Source organism: Lagopus muta, chromosome 3, assembly GCF_023343835.1.
Source record: "Lagopus muta isolate bLagMut1 chromosome 3, bLagMut1 primary, whole genome shotgun sequence".
In the NCBI taxonomy this organism is placed as follows: domain Eukaryota; kingdom Metazoa; phylum Chordata; class Aves; order Galliformes; family Phasianidae; genus Lagopus; species Lagopus muta.
Genome location: NC_064435.1, coordinates 71189640 through 71204530, shown reverse-complemented (window position 1 = coordinate 71204530; position 14891 = coordinate 71189640). Strand labels below are relative to the sequence as shown.

Here is a 14891-nt window from a genome sequence, read left to right as displayed (position 1 = left end):
AAAAACTGGAACTAGAACTGAGCCCTGGGGAGGCTCACTTAGATGGTTGGGTATTCCTTGAAATATGGCTGTATGATTTTAGAATTGTTTTTAATGATATTCATTTATTGCTCATAAAATTGAAAACCTTCAGTTAGACAAAAAAACCTCTTGGAACACAAATCATGACTGTGTAGGTGATAATTAAAATATTGTGACACACAACCATCTGCTTTTGAAAAAAACTGAAGTAATCATTGTCTGCATTGATAAGGTACTTCTGAAGTTTAATGCATTGGAAACTAATGTTAGAATTTCTAGAGAAAAATACTCCCATAGTAAACTCTCTATAGGATTAAGAAGGGGGCCTCATCTATATCTGATAAAAAGAATCTTCCATTGCTTTTTATGGAAGTAATCCAACGTTTGCAGCTTGAAAAACCATTTGCTGTTGTTGCACATGGAAGTTTCGTCAAAATACTTGGTATCAGATGCAACATGTAAAGATACATGAGGTTGAGCTTGTGAAAACTGGAAATTTTATGTTAAAAGGGAGAAGTATTGAAACTGTTTTCAATACTGTTATGTTGGAAATCATGCAGTGTTCCAGTGAGACTGAACTGAGATATGAATGATTAATTTTAAATTAGGAATTCTTTTCTTCCACCAGGATTATTCTTCATAGGTATTATCAGTGAAAAGTACTGTCTAAATTATTTGCAGCAGTGCATTTTTCTACAGAAACAAACAAACACAAAAGTGGGAGCTTTAGAGAGAAAATAATATTTATATTCTATATTGGGACATTCAAGCACAGAAGTATGTTTTCTATTCCCTTTTTTTGTGTTCTGTTACATACTGCCTGCTTATTTTACAGGTCACTAATGAGATAGTTAGGCAGCTCATGGAACAAAATGGACTGTATAATCTGGAAAAGCCTGGAGAATTTACCAACATTGTGGACATTCAGTTTTTGGCTGCCATGATCCATCCTGGGGGAGGTCGCAATGACATTCCACAGAGACTCAAGAGACAGTTTTCTGTGTTCAACTGTACTCTGCCTTCTAATTCTTCTATTGACAAAATTTTTGGTAAAGAAAAATTAGCTTTGTATCCGTATGATTTTTGAAAATATTAGTTTTTTTTCCCACTCCTCTATGTATAAACATTATTATTAACACTAAAACTTAATCGCTCTCTAATTTGCTTACCAGCACATTTTTCCTTCAGTAATCCCTCTGCACCTGCAACTTAATTATCTGTAAATTGTTAGACCTCAGAATCTATTTGTATGCCAGAGTTAAGAAGAAATGGCATGAAGGCTGCTCCTTGTTTTGGTGACAATGCTGGAGAATTGCAAAGGTGCTATTGGTGTTAAGAGCAAGGTGCTAATGACCAGACTTTCAGAAAAAGACAGGATCACAGTGCTCTCAGTGAAGTGATTCACTATACAAATGCTTTGTAAGAGCTAAATATCTGGTGTGTTTGTGGCACAAGATTCTGCAACACCAACTGAATCAAGATGAGAGAAAGAAAGGGGTTAAAAAAAAAAAAAAAAAGAAAAAGAAAAAAAGGAAATAAAAAGGAACAGATATGCTTGAAAAGATCATAGCCCTTGATGTTGCGGTAATGAATTTTAGAAAACCTGTCATTTGGCAATTTTCTTTTCCAAAGGTGTAATTGGAGAAGGGCACTATTGTAGTGAGCGAGGATTTTCAGAAGATGTAAAAGAAACAGTATCCAAGCTAGTACCGCTGACCCGCAGGCTGTGGCAGGTTACCAAGCTGAAAATGCTGCCCACACCCGCCAAGTTCCATTATGTCTTCAACCTTCGAGATCTCTCAAGAATTTGGCAGGGAATGCTGAACGCTACATCAGAAGTGATCAATGAACCAAAGGTAAGTGCAGCACATCAGTGATTTTGTCAAAGTTAGTGCATAATTAGGTAGTGTATAATTAGATGGCATTAAAATTACATTAGAAAAAAATTATTTTTGATTGAAAAACGTTTTTCAGCTTTTTGGAGGGAATATTTTTGTCCGGCTTTTACAGTGCCACTTAAAATGAAAACTTCATTTCCTGACTATAAGTTAAACTTTTTTGACAGAAGAGGCTTAGCTTCTGTCTGCTTGTATTGTTGCTGACTAATGCTTATTTAAAATGAATAATGCTTATTTAAAAGCAGGGAACAAAGAAAATTATGACAAACAACTCACTTTTGTTTTAATTCATTGAAAAGGCATATATCTTCATTAAAAAATAAACATTTATCCTCTCCCTCACTGGTATCCTATGGCTGGCAATCACTGCCTAATACTTGTCTAACAACTAACTTCTGGCTTTCAACTTAAAAGCAAGAGGAAATAACAAGTCATAGCGATTCTTTTTTTTTTTTTTTTTTTTCTCATAACTCACCTTTCCTTCAGAAAAATAAAATACTTTATGCATCATTTCTTCTTCAAGTATTTTAAGGAAAATTAATTCAGTTTTTTGAGCAGTGAAACATGAAATTCTGGAAAAGCAATGGTTATGGTAATCACAGAAAAAATGTTTTATATCTGGGCTATGCAGTCACTTAATATTTAGTGTAATTTCCTAGTTGTTGAATAAGCAAGCTCCTGCCTCCTACTGTATCTACAATTTGATTGTTAGAATTGATTTTAATTTCCAAAATCAAAAATAAGCAGCCCAAATGTGATTTTACATGTGAGTATTGTTCAAAATCTCATTATATGAATTTAAATATCAGATCTGACTTGACATAATTTTACTGGCAAGCCTTACCTGATTGAAATCATGGAGATTTTTTTTGTTTGTTTGTTTTCTAAAAAGGTATTAATAAAATTGTGGAAGCATGAATGTAAGAGTGTTATTGCTGATCGTTTCACAACCTTGGAAGATGTAAAGTGGTTTGACGCAGCTGTGGCAAAACTCATTGAGGAGGAATTCGAAGGAAAGACAACTTTGTTGAATCCTGAAATTGATGCATTCTTTGTTGACTTCCTAAGGGATGTACCTCAAAGAACTGGTAAGATGGGCTCTGGTAGTCATTGTGGTGGCCGGAGTGGGGAAAAGGATAGAATTTAAAAAATGCACAAGTAAGGTTATACTTTGAGTGCGGCTGTCTTGTCCAGTGACTTTGAAGATAGATATTACATTTATTACTGGATATTACCAATTTTTGGAACATGCTCAGGGGATTTTAAGTCCATATTTGTATTCAGATAATCTGTATAGAAGGGTCTTGTTTCCATTTCCATCAAAGTGAGTAAAACTGGCAAATAACAAATATGAATTGTTTATTCTAAAATGGTGAAGGTGTTGCATGATTTGAGTTGAGTTGCAGTATTAGATAAAACATAGCACTATAGCTAACACAGAGATGTGGTGTATGAATAGTAGCACTGAGCTTACCCAGTACTTTTTTAAAAGTACGCAATATATTATTTTGTAATGAATCAGTATTATTTCAGAATCTCCGGAATACTAGTAAAAGCTCTTGGATTATGCGTCTGGTTTATAACAATGTTCTCGTTTATTTTAAATAAAAATTTTGCAGCAGACCCGGCTAGCTAAATAACCCAGGAATACTTCTCAGTAGATAAAAAAAGAACAGAAAACAGATTTTGGGGGGATTTGGTGAAAGTCATTAAACTGTTGGATGATTCAGTTATCTGTTCATGTCATTGTATTGATGGGTAGTGGAAGCTGCAAAAGGTTGGCATAACTGGTGAGGTTGGAAAACACCTACAACATCATCCTGTCCAACCATCCACCTATCACCTATCACGTTCCTTGAACACCTTCAGGATTGGTGACTCCACCACCTCCCTGGGCAGCCCATTCCAGTGCCTGACCACTCTTTCAGAAAAGCAGTATTTCCTAACATCCAGCCTAAATCTCCCCTGGTGCAGCTTGAAGCCATTCCCTCTAGTTCTATCGCTAGTTACACGAGAGAAGAGGCCGACCCCCTGCTCACTACAACCTCCCTTCAGGAAGTTATAGAGAGCAATAAGGTCTCCCCTGAGCTTCCTCTTCTCCAGGCTGAACATTCCCAGCTCCTTCAGCCGCTCTTCATAAGGCCTATGCTCCAGACCCCTCACCAGCTTTGTTGCCCTTCTTTGTACCCACTCCAGGGCCTCAATGTTTTTTGTGAGGGGCCCAAAACTAGTAGAAATCGATCTGGTGTGAGAAAGTAGCTAAATATGTCTTTAAATTACATGGAAACTGAGAATGCAAAGAAGACTGAAATGTAAATCAGAATACATACTGAGTGACTGAAGAGTGACTTTTAATATGGAAATTTAAACTAGAAAGTATTACATTAATCTGAAAAATGAATGTGAAAAGAAGTATGTATTTCTCAGACTAGCTTTTGTTACTATTTAACTGTACCTGCCTGAGTAATACTCCATCTGGAATGAAATTTCATGAAAATACAAAGTAGAGGGCCTCTGTTTAGAAAGGGTGTGTTTTGTCTTCAATATGTTTGGCAGTCTAGAGAACCTCTCCCTGTTTTGACTCTACGAGATAAGCATAAAAATGGTTATTTTGTTTTAATTGTCCCTGTAATGGAATTTAGTATTGCTCATTATTATGAAATATAACAGCAAGAATCAGGTTTCTGAGCTCTTAAATGCATAGAATATTCATCTAACATCAACTTTGAATTATGTGCTCAGACTGGAGGTAAGTTGACATACATGCCCCATGTTTATTTGGTTTGTACTACTGCAACATATTAATCCCTGAGAGACCTGAGATGAAGTAATCCAAACATCAACCTTCAGACCTTTGCTTCACAAAAGTCGTTAGAGGTACTAGAGTTCTACCAACCCTCAAGCTGTTCAAATGTGTTTTTTATCAATAAGTTTTGATGTTGCAATTTAGTAGTTATAATTCTGAATCTTTGAGCTAGAGAAGAGTTTAAAACAATATATTTCCGTTGCTACCTCTGTAAATAATTTAAATGTCTGCCCTTTCTTAGGTCTGGTACTTGACCATGCTGTCTTTTGTCATCAATAATAAAACTGCAGGAACAGGATTAAACTGGCATCATTCTCTTAAATGGTTCAAAAATGTAAAAACATCACTACTGTTTAACTCCTTGCTGTATTCCCTATTAGTTCCTTATCAAATATCTGAGTAAGTTGTTTAAAAGTCTCATTCAGCTTTTAAGAAACTTATTTACATCTGGATTATTCTAATATTCAGATGCTGAAAAGCTGTCTAGACATGCCTCCTGGGTTTGAAGTGGCCCTAACTGAGCTAGGTTTTTCACCAGATGGCCTTCAGAAGTCACTCAGCCATTCTGTGATCCTATTTGCTGTAACAATTTTGTTTAGTGAAAGGCTGGTCTCCTATAGGCATGATTGATGCTTATGAATGGATATGGGAGATACTGCAATTTCCTCCTTTTCTCTGGACTGGAAAGTGTCGAAAGCACTATGTGGTTTTCAGATCCCTTGCTGAAGCAAGCATATGCTTTTTCACAGTGAACGTACATTTCTTTGAGTGCTTAAATGATTCATTTTATTAGTAAATTTTTTTAACCACTGAAACGATTTTATCGGCTTAGAATATATTTCTTTTACAAAAAAAAAAAAAATATTTGCAATTTTTAACTGCAATATTTATTTACCTTTATTCTCCATTGCGACTGTTGCTTCTAGCATCGATGTTATTTTCAGATTTTCACTATTCAGGTTTTGGAGGCAGAGAAAGAAGGACTGCTGTTCTGTATAGGAAAGTATACACAGTACTGTCATATGTATATCTAATATGAAATATTATGTATAGTAAAACTAGTTTTGAATACTCAGAGTCCTTCAGTTAACTTCCCTTGCTCATTGTAGCTACACTGTAACGCCGTCAGTCATTTGATCTGCTGAGGTTTCATTACGCGCTTTTTGTTCTAGGAGAAAAATCAGAAGTTGATGTAAGGATTCCCAAAATTTATGAGCCAGTTTACTGCTTTCGTCAGCTACGGAATCGTTTAAATACGTTTTTACAAACATACAATGAGAATGTCCGTGGCACTGGAATGGACATGGTTTTCTTTGAGGATGCCATGGTTCATTTAGTAAAGGTACAATCTTGCTTTGCAATTCATTATTGCTGTTGCTGTTTTTCACTTGTCTTCAGCACAAATGAATTCAATTGTGTTTCAAAATGAATGAAGGTATGCACAAATCAAGGTAAATTACTTGTATTATTGAAGCAGGTCATTTTTTGCTATTTTGTGTTTCACCTTCTGACCAAATATTAAAAACTCAGCTCTTCCTCAGATGGAAAAATTCCGTCTTTCATGTCTAGTGAAGTCATGTTCCAAAGTATCCTAACTATTTTTCAATGTTTCTTCTTATTAATTCTTCTGAGAGCCTTTCCTCTCTTTGGAATGAGTGAAATAAAAATCAAATTAGGACATAATTGGCTGCTGATGAAGGAGTATAAGTAGGAATAAATGTATTCCAAACTTCCTTTGTAGATCCCCGATATGCTCACTTCTTTTAAAATTCCTTTGAGGATAGACTAAACTTGACCATAATTTTTAGTACAGTTCAGCTTGAGAGGATTGTTCACATAGAATAAACTTCTTACAAAAGAGAAGCAGGTTTTTCTTGTTTTTTCTTCTTTTTTCTTTTTCCTTCTTTTTTTTTTTCTTCTTTTTTCTTCCTTTTTTCTTCTTTTTTTCCTCTTCTCTCCTCTTCTCTCCTCTTCTTTTTCTTTTTCTTCTTTTCGGAAGAAAGAAAGAAAGAGAGGGGGATCTATTTGTGGAATTTTCCATGGTTAACAAATATTTATGCTGATAAGAAGCTTGATTGTAAAGGCCATATTTTTACTTACTGCAAAGTGTGCATTTCTTCCTGAGTTTACTAGTCGTGGTACAACTTATCTGTCTGGCTACAACAAAGAAGGCTAGAGTCTTACAGACCACTTACTTGAAGTGGTCCAGGGGTATTGTATGAGGGAAACTATAATTTAGTTTCCAATTTTAATGATCTTTCATACTATTGTAGCCTGTCACTGCTGAGGTTTGTTTGTGCTTTTTGGAAGTATGAAGTGCAGTTCTGTTGATAACTGAAAGTTTGCAGTGATGGAATAAAGTGGTTGTTGTTGGAAGGTTTACAGAAAATATTTCAAAGTGAAAATGCTCATAGGTATATTGATAGTAGTATAGAATCCTTTAATGCAAACTTAAAATTTTGGTTTGTTCTGCATTTCTAGTATAATTCTATTATTGCAGTAGCACTAGATTTTTGGGTGTGTAACCATTACACATTTCAGCAATAAATGACTGTATACAGATTAATGATACGATGATTAATGAATTTAATAAATGACTTATACAGATTTCTCGAGTGATTCGTACTCCTCGTGGAAATGCTCTTTTAGTTGGAGTTGGTGGCTCTGGAAAGCAGAGCTTGACAAGACTAGCATCATTCATAGCCGGCTATGATACATTCCAGATCATGTTAACTCGGTAAGTGTAAACTAAAATTTAAGCAACTAAGTACTTACTCACTGAAGTTCTCCTATAAATAAAACGTGCTCCCAGTCTCTGCAGTGGAAGAAAGAATAAGCACAACATAGGGCAAGGGCTATTGCCTAGAGCATGGTTATCCAACGTTTTGGCTTGCCTGGGCTACACTGAGCAAACAGAAATTGCCTTGGGCCACATGTAAAATATATAATAAATTTAATGTATATAAGTAACAGAGTTTATTTTTTAATGGTTTTTTAATTAGAATGTTAAAAAAAAAAACCAGCAACAAAAAGCATAAAACTATGCTTGTGTGATGTTTCTGGCAATGATTCGCCCTTTGGACTTTACATAATTCACAGTTTTGGTGACGATTGGCATGACATTATCTATTTTTGAAGTTTTTGCGTGTAGATCTTCTTGATGTTTGATTCAGTGATATTTCATGAAATGCAAGGTATTGGTAGTAATTGTGTCATAAGTCTTTCTTTTTTTTTTTTTTTTATCAACCATCACTGGGACACCATCAGTAGCTATACCAGATATGATGACAAAGGTTAAAGAAAATTGCTTTAAATTATTTTTTTTTACTGCTTTTTACAAATCAGGAGATTTAGTTATGTCTTTCAGTGGTGCCAAAGAAGCCATTTCTACAGTGTCGTATTTGTTATCAATGCCTGTAATAAAAATGTCAAGTTGAGCCGTATTGCTTAATAAACTCAGCATCAGGAAATGGTGACTGATTTGATTTTTTTTCGCAATCAGATTTGCCATCACCTAACTAGCTTTTATAACAGTCCTTTTGAGTTTTAACTTATTTTATAAAATATTTTGTTGAGATTACGCACTTTTATCAGCTCTGCTATTTTGTCTTTATGAACCATTCCTTGATATGCGTCGGATTTGGTGGCATATTTCTGCATATAATGTCTTTTAAAATTGTAGTATTTGAAAACTGACTCGATTTCCTTCCACTGCCATATTATTTGTCAGCACTGCACTGTGACTTCCTTGTGTCCTGTGTCCAGGCCGGGCTACTTGGCAGGGCAGAACCACCACCATGATGATGCAGCAGAAGGGGGTGAGGGCCACATTGTAAACTGAGCTGTGTATGCAGCCCGTGGGCTGCGGGTTAGACATGCCTGGCCTGAAGTGTAAAGTCATGAAAATCTTTCATACTGGCTAAATTCGATTGATTTTCTGTGAATTTTTATTTTCTATGGTGGCCAGTAATATTGACAGTGTAAAGTTATCTTTACACTCTGTTTCTATACAGTACCTTGCACTGTACTGTATCTGTAGGTGGTATCTATCCACCAGTGTTCCAAGAAATTATTTCTTATTTAAGTTTTCCAGTTATTTTTGTTTTACCCAGAAACCTGTTTTAAAGGGAGTGAAGATTAACATGACTCTTCTTCTGTAGATCTTACAATACTTCAAACTTGATGGAAGATCTGAAACTTCTTTACAGAACTTCAGGATTGCAGGGAAAGGGCATATGTTTTCTCTTTACAGACAATGAGGTCAAAGATGAGTCTTTCTTGGAATACTTGAATAATGTTCTATCATCAGGAGAGGTAGGATACATTCTTATGATCTTTCTCATTGCTTTTTAAATTTTATAATTCTGAAGCAAAATAACAGAATCTATTTTAATGAATGCACATCATCATACCATACAAAGAAATTGTCTTGTCAGACCCTCCTAAGTGTTGATAAACTGCAGAACATGATAACAATTTAAAAAAAATTTTTACAACTTAGGGAACATCACTGATGCTTATCAAAACTATATGAGATTAAAAATCTCATTAATTTGCAGTTAGTTTTTATATGGAAAATGTGTTTAGAATGGGTAGGATGGCTTTTTTTGTTTGTATTTTATTTTATTTTTATTTTTGCTTTATTTTCACGTGGAAGAACAGATTTTACTTTACAGCAAGTTTGATTTCAGTGTTTTTAACAGAGTCACTTCAGAAAAATGTTCTTGTGTAAAAAAAAAAGTGGGTTGGGTCCTAAGAACTTCTGTATCTGAAATGAGTGTTCTTTCCTGAAAGGCTATGTATTAAATCAATCATATGTTTATATATTCTCCTTTGGGTCATCTTCTACAACGTGAAAAAAACCTTCTCTTTTCTCAAAGGTGTCAAACTTATTTGCTCGTGATGAAATAGATGAAATCCTGAGTGACCTCATAACAACCTTCAAGAAGGAACATCCACGTAGACCTCCAACCAGTGAAATTTTGTATGACTACTTCATGACTCGAGTCTGTCAGAACCTTCATGTAGTTCTTTGCTTTTCACCAGTAGGTGAAAAGTTCCGAAACAGGGCCTTAAAGTTCCCTGCCCTCATTTCTGGATGCACTATAGATTGGTTCAGCCGATGGCCTAAGGATGCTCTAGTGGCTGGTAGGTGTAGGTTTTTTCTCTGCAGTTATTTAATTCTGAGATTCATGGTCATTAAGTTCTTCTAAATGCTTTGAATGCAAACAAAGCTTGTTTTGCCAGCACACTGGCAGAATAAATTAGGTATTGGTGTTTTCTTCTTGCTATATTATGCTGCTGAAATGCTTTTGACAGAAGAAAAGATATGAAGAAGAAAAATTCTCCTTAAAAATGACTGAAAGCATTATTAAAGAAAGCAAAATACCACCAAAGACACTTGGTGACAATGCCTGTGATGAGACAGAGAGAGGCTGTGGTTACCCAATTCGTGGTAGCTAGCAATTGGGCAGGTTCACAGAGAAGTAGATGCACATTTTGGAAATTAAAGGGTACCAGATCCTTGGCCATACATTTTTTGCAGATATGTATGGAATAATTTAAGAATCTGCTGGTGCAGATTGAGGAAGACTAGAGTTTTAGAAGCTATGTGAGCTTGGCATTGTATCTCACTCATGCAATGTAAAAGCATTTCCCATGTCATAGCTATCAATAAATTGACTGGTAATTCTTCCTTATGTTCAAAATTAAATTTATAGAAGACAATGATAAGATGAATCTTATATCCTCAATAACTTTAGTATGAAGACTTTATTTCCAGAGGTATTCTCTTCTCTGGAGCTATTACTTGGTGTAATCAATACTATCGTATAAATGACAAAATATTGGATGGAGAAATGTTAAAAATGTAATGCTGTTTAAAGTTTAGACACATATTGAGCTAAATATGCATAAGTGGTGAACAGATCAATTACTTAGAGCAAATGAAGATTTAAGTTAGGTGAAACACTTCTGCTTGTCATGATAGGTAGTGTGCATATTGATTGCTTAGTTTATAAACTAAACGTACTTCCTGAAGATTTACTTACATTTATGCTTTTCTTCTTTTTCTAAGTATCTGAACATTTCCTGTCTTCATATGATATGGACTGCACCGCTGAGACAAAGAGAGAAATTGTGCAGTGTATGGGCTCATTCCAGGATGGAGTGGCAGAGAAGTGTTCTGATTACTTTCAAAGATATAGACGTTCTACACATGTGACTCCCAAATCCTATCTGTCTTTTATTCAAGGTTATAAAACTACATATGAAGAAAAACGTGCAGAATTGCAGATATTTGCCAACAGGTATATACTACTCAGTTTACTGCTGTCTTTTTGTTGTTTTCTCCCTCAGATAGATATATTCTGGTGTATTTATTTCAATGCCTGCCTGGTCTCATTGCATAGCAAAAGTTTTCTTTGAAGTTTCCTAAAATAGTATAAAGATGTTACTTGAACAAATATTAGAGGTGCTCTTGACACGTAACTTGAAGACTGAAGGGTAGTGATGCACTGAAGAACATGGTGGTGGAAAGATATGAATATAAATTATTAACGTGTATTTTTAATGAATAAAAGAAGATATTTGCATGTTATTTGATAACAAATTCACAATAAAATTCAGTTTACCTGAGAACAACTTCTGTTTTCCTGCTGAACAGTTGTATTTTTCTGATATGAACAGGTAAAAAAGAACCCTGGCATTTTCGGTTTTGTCATCACATAGTGTAACTATGTGATTATTGAAACTTTGCTTATGGATTTTTAGGCGTTTTTGATATATTAATTATGCTTTTCAAATGCTTTATTAAGCTACAATCTATTTGCAGATATAATGATATATGAGAAATACTCAAATAGAATGTGAAATTGTATCAGTTGGCATCACCCTTAAGAAAACCTATCTTCTTGATTGTGAAAGACCAGCACAAAATTCTAAAAGCCTTAAAGAAATACTCAGACTAATTTATTTCACTTTGAAACACTGTTTTAGAAGTCAAATTGAGTTCATAATCTTCATGGTATCAATGAAGACTTATAAAATGGGAGATATCTAATCCACCCTTACACATTCTGAAGTGCACCAGATTATTCCATACTCATAAATTTGTTTCACTTCACCTTAATTGCATAAACTGAAGGGCTTTAGCATATGTTATTCTTTATCTGTTACGTATTTTTAACCTGTTCCTGTCCTGCTTAGACTTTGAAGTTGCTACATTTGTCATTCTTTCTGACTCTGCAGTTCGAAATGTGTGTTTCCCTAGATTACAGATAAACTTCTTTGAAGAGCCTGTATACGAGTACTTAGATTTTGATAGAAAAAAAACCAAACAAACACTTTTTGAAGGCATGTTAATGAGAGAAGTTAATGAGAGAAGTGTTAACTTAGTGCTATTTTCCTGTTAATCTCTCTTGTTTGGTCTTGATTTTGATGTTTTGATTTTATTAACTTTTTTAATATCCTCTTCAAACAAGAAATAGTGATTTGAGAAATCTCAGGATTTCTCAAAAATTCTTAGGATTCTAGTGATCCCAAAATGCTTTCTGCTATGAATCAGTCCTATGAGAGTATCAGGTTGGAGCTCAGCAGGGTCATTGACATAAATGGAGCCAAAATTTAGGATTTGAATGTAATAATGAATGCATTCACTTTGAGTTAAAGTGTGGAATATTTCATGTCATATGTTCTTTTTTTTTTGAGAGAATTGTTTATTGTTTACTTTCTTGATTCTGAAAACAACAGAAATGTATGTGGAAGTTTCTGAAGAATTTTTTTTTTTTTTTTTTTTTTTTTGTGTAGGACAGATTTTGGTATTAAATCCATCTGATTCATTCTACCAATGAAATGTTTTGGAAAGGAAAATGTAAATTCTAAAAGGAATTATGTACTACTATTTTTATTTTTTCTTTTTTAACTCCAGAGTTAATACTGGGCTGGAAAAGTTGAAAGAGGCCTCTGTGTCAGTGGCTGCTCTAAGCAAAGAGCTGGAGATAAAAGAAAAAGAACTTCAGATTGCTAATGAAAAAGCTGACATGGTATGTACAAACATTAAAGTATATTGCACTTAATTTTGTGTGTGTGTGTAAGAGGAGGTTAGGCTGTGGGAAAAGAAGAGATAATAGAAGCTTAAAAAGGTGACAGCAAAACCATCTTTTTTAAAAATCATTCTGGTTCTGAAAATTGAATTCAACAGATCAAATATTACAATGAAAATATAAATTCTTTCAGTGAGATATTTTCTTTAATATGTTGTTAGTGAATTTTCTCCGTAGGTATTGAAGGAAGTTACTGTAAAAGCACAGGCTGCTGAGAAGGTGAAGGCTGAAGTTCAGAAAGTGAAAGACAAAGCCCAGGCTATTGTGGACAGCATCTCAGTTGACAAAGCCATTGCTGAAGAAAAGTTAGAAGCTGCTAAGCCTGCTTTGGAAGAGGCAGAAGCAGCCTTACAGGTTGGTACTAAAACTTCGGACTGAGTATAACATTTTTTCCACCCAAGAAAATGTGCTCCTTTGAAACATGTAAGGTTTCAGATGTTCTGTGTAACTCCTTGATTGGCAGAAGATGTATACAAATAGATACATCTATCTGGAGTTTGTTTAGGTTTAGTTTTGTTTATCTTTTTCCACCCAAATGCCAAATCCAAAATGGGCAATCAGTTGTTCAGCAAATGGACAATTTTAATTTTCAATTGAAACTCCGGTTGATATATTTTGTGCTGTTGGTTGATAATGTGTCAATAACCAAATGTACAAGTTATGGTGTTAGATTTGCACCCTTGACTGACTTTGCCATATATAATAAGACAAAGGTTTCATACACTATTATGATTTATTTAATTTTCTCAAAGGCTCACTTCCACGTCAGGAATTTGTCCAGAACAATAAAGTAGAAGTTGCAGAGATGCACTTACCAATTATCAACAGAATGCATTTTCCTTTCTAGACTGAGTTTCCTGTGTGAATAGGTTTGCGTTAAAATAGAAAAAGAATATAAAATTTCAGAATATTTCTGTCTTCCTAGGTTGGAGTCATTTTAAGAATTTAGGTGCTGCTGTGAGGTGGCTGAGCTGCTGTTTCCTAGCAGGTGCTATGAGGTAGTAGTCAAATTATAGTTGAAGGATCTGTACAGTTTCATGCTTCTGAGAGATAAAATTATTTTAAATCAGGAAGAGTAAGTTTCTTCTTCTGAAGTGGATTAATGCTGTTGGTGACCTTTTCCCATGTTTAATAAATAACAACAGTATTTTCTTTTGTTTTAATTTTGTAGACTATAAAGCCTGCAGATATTGCCACAGTTCGAACACTTGGTCGACCTCCTCACCTTATTATGCGTATCATGGACTGTGTGTTACTGCTTTTCCAACGAAAATTGAACAGTGTAAAAATTGATCAGGAAAAGAGCTGTACCACCCCATCATGGCAAGAATCTTTGAAACTGATGACAGCAGGGAACTTTTTACAGAACCTACAGGTATTTGTATAACCTGCTTTGTGTCATTTTAACCTTAAGACAATAGGGAAATGTATTTTCTTTAGTGTTCCTAGGAGAACAATTTGGAAGAGAAATCAGGTACGCAAGAAATCTGAAATGTCAAGGGCTTAAATGTATGATATAATGAAATAGAACTCAAATCCATGTGGGAAAATCAGGTCATAAGTCAGTTATAGCTTCTCCTAAGTAAGGAAATGAAATTAACTTCAGTGACAAATGATTCAAAGCTTTAAGCATTTGAACAGCTATTACTTGCCTTTGTTTAGAGCTAATCAAGATTTTTTTTTTCCTACCTGTTGAGCATTGTAACATGTTTAGTGGCATACACAAAATCAGTGATTATTAGGATAGATAAAATCAGAATTTTTTGAAATTTGAGATTTTCAGCTTTGTATCATGTCTGTAGAAATGAAATGAGTATTTGGTGAATAAATCTACACTGGTCCATGTTTTAAACTACTAATATTAGTATTAATCTACTCTGAGAATTTCTTATGTTGTACTGTACCACTGAACATAATAACCTGATTTCTTCATTTGGAGAAATGATGTTCTCATCTTGAAGTGTATATTTTGGTTAAAACATCTCTATAAAATAGCAGTACAGTTCTACATTTATGATCACACTGTTTCTGGTCCAGTGGAAAATCACAGATGAATGGCCTGAC

At 34.6% G+C, this 14891-nt stretch overlaps 1 protein-coding gene across 1 annotated transcript in view; it reads left to right on the top strand.

The window, feature by feature from the left end:
- The window catches only part of DNAH5 (dynein axonemal heavy chain 5), a 121215-nt gene that overhangs the window by 76119 nt on the left and 30205 nt on the right, over positions 1–14891 (top strand). The window contains exons 50-60 of the mRNA XM_048939792.1: positions 857–1070; positions 1654–1877; positions 2812–3007; positions 5898–6067; positions 7332–7462; positions 8886–9039; positions 9606–9873; positions 10802–11033; positions 12653–12767; positions 13005–13181; positions 13999–14202. Coding sequence (XP_048795749.1) covers positions 857–1070; positions 1654–1877; positions 2812–3007; positions 5898–6067; positions 7332–7462; positions 8886–9039; positions 9606–9873; positions 10802–11033; positions 12653–12767; positions 13005–13181; positions 13999–14202 — 2085 coding nt within the window. The remainder of the gene's footprint in view (positions 1–856; positions 1071–1653; positions 1878–2811; positions 3008–5897; positions 6068–7331; positions 7463–8885; positions 9040–9605; positions 9874–10801; positions 11034–12652; positions 12768–13004; positions 13182–13998; positions 14203–14891) is intronic.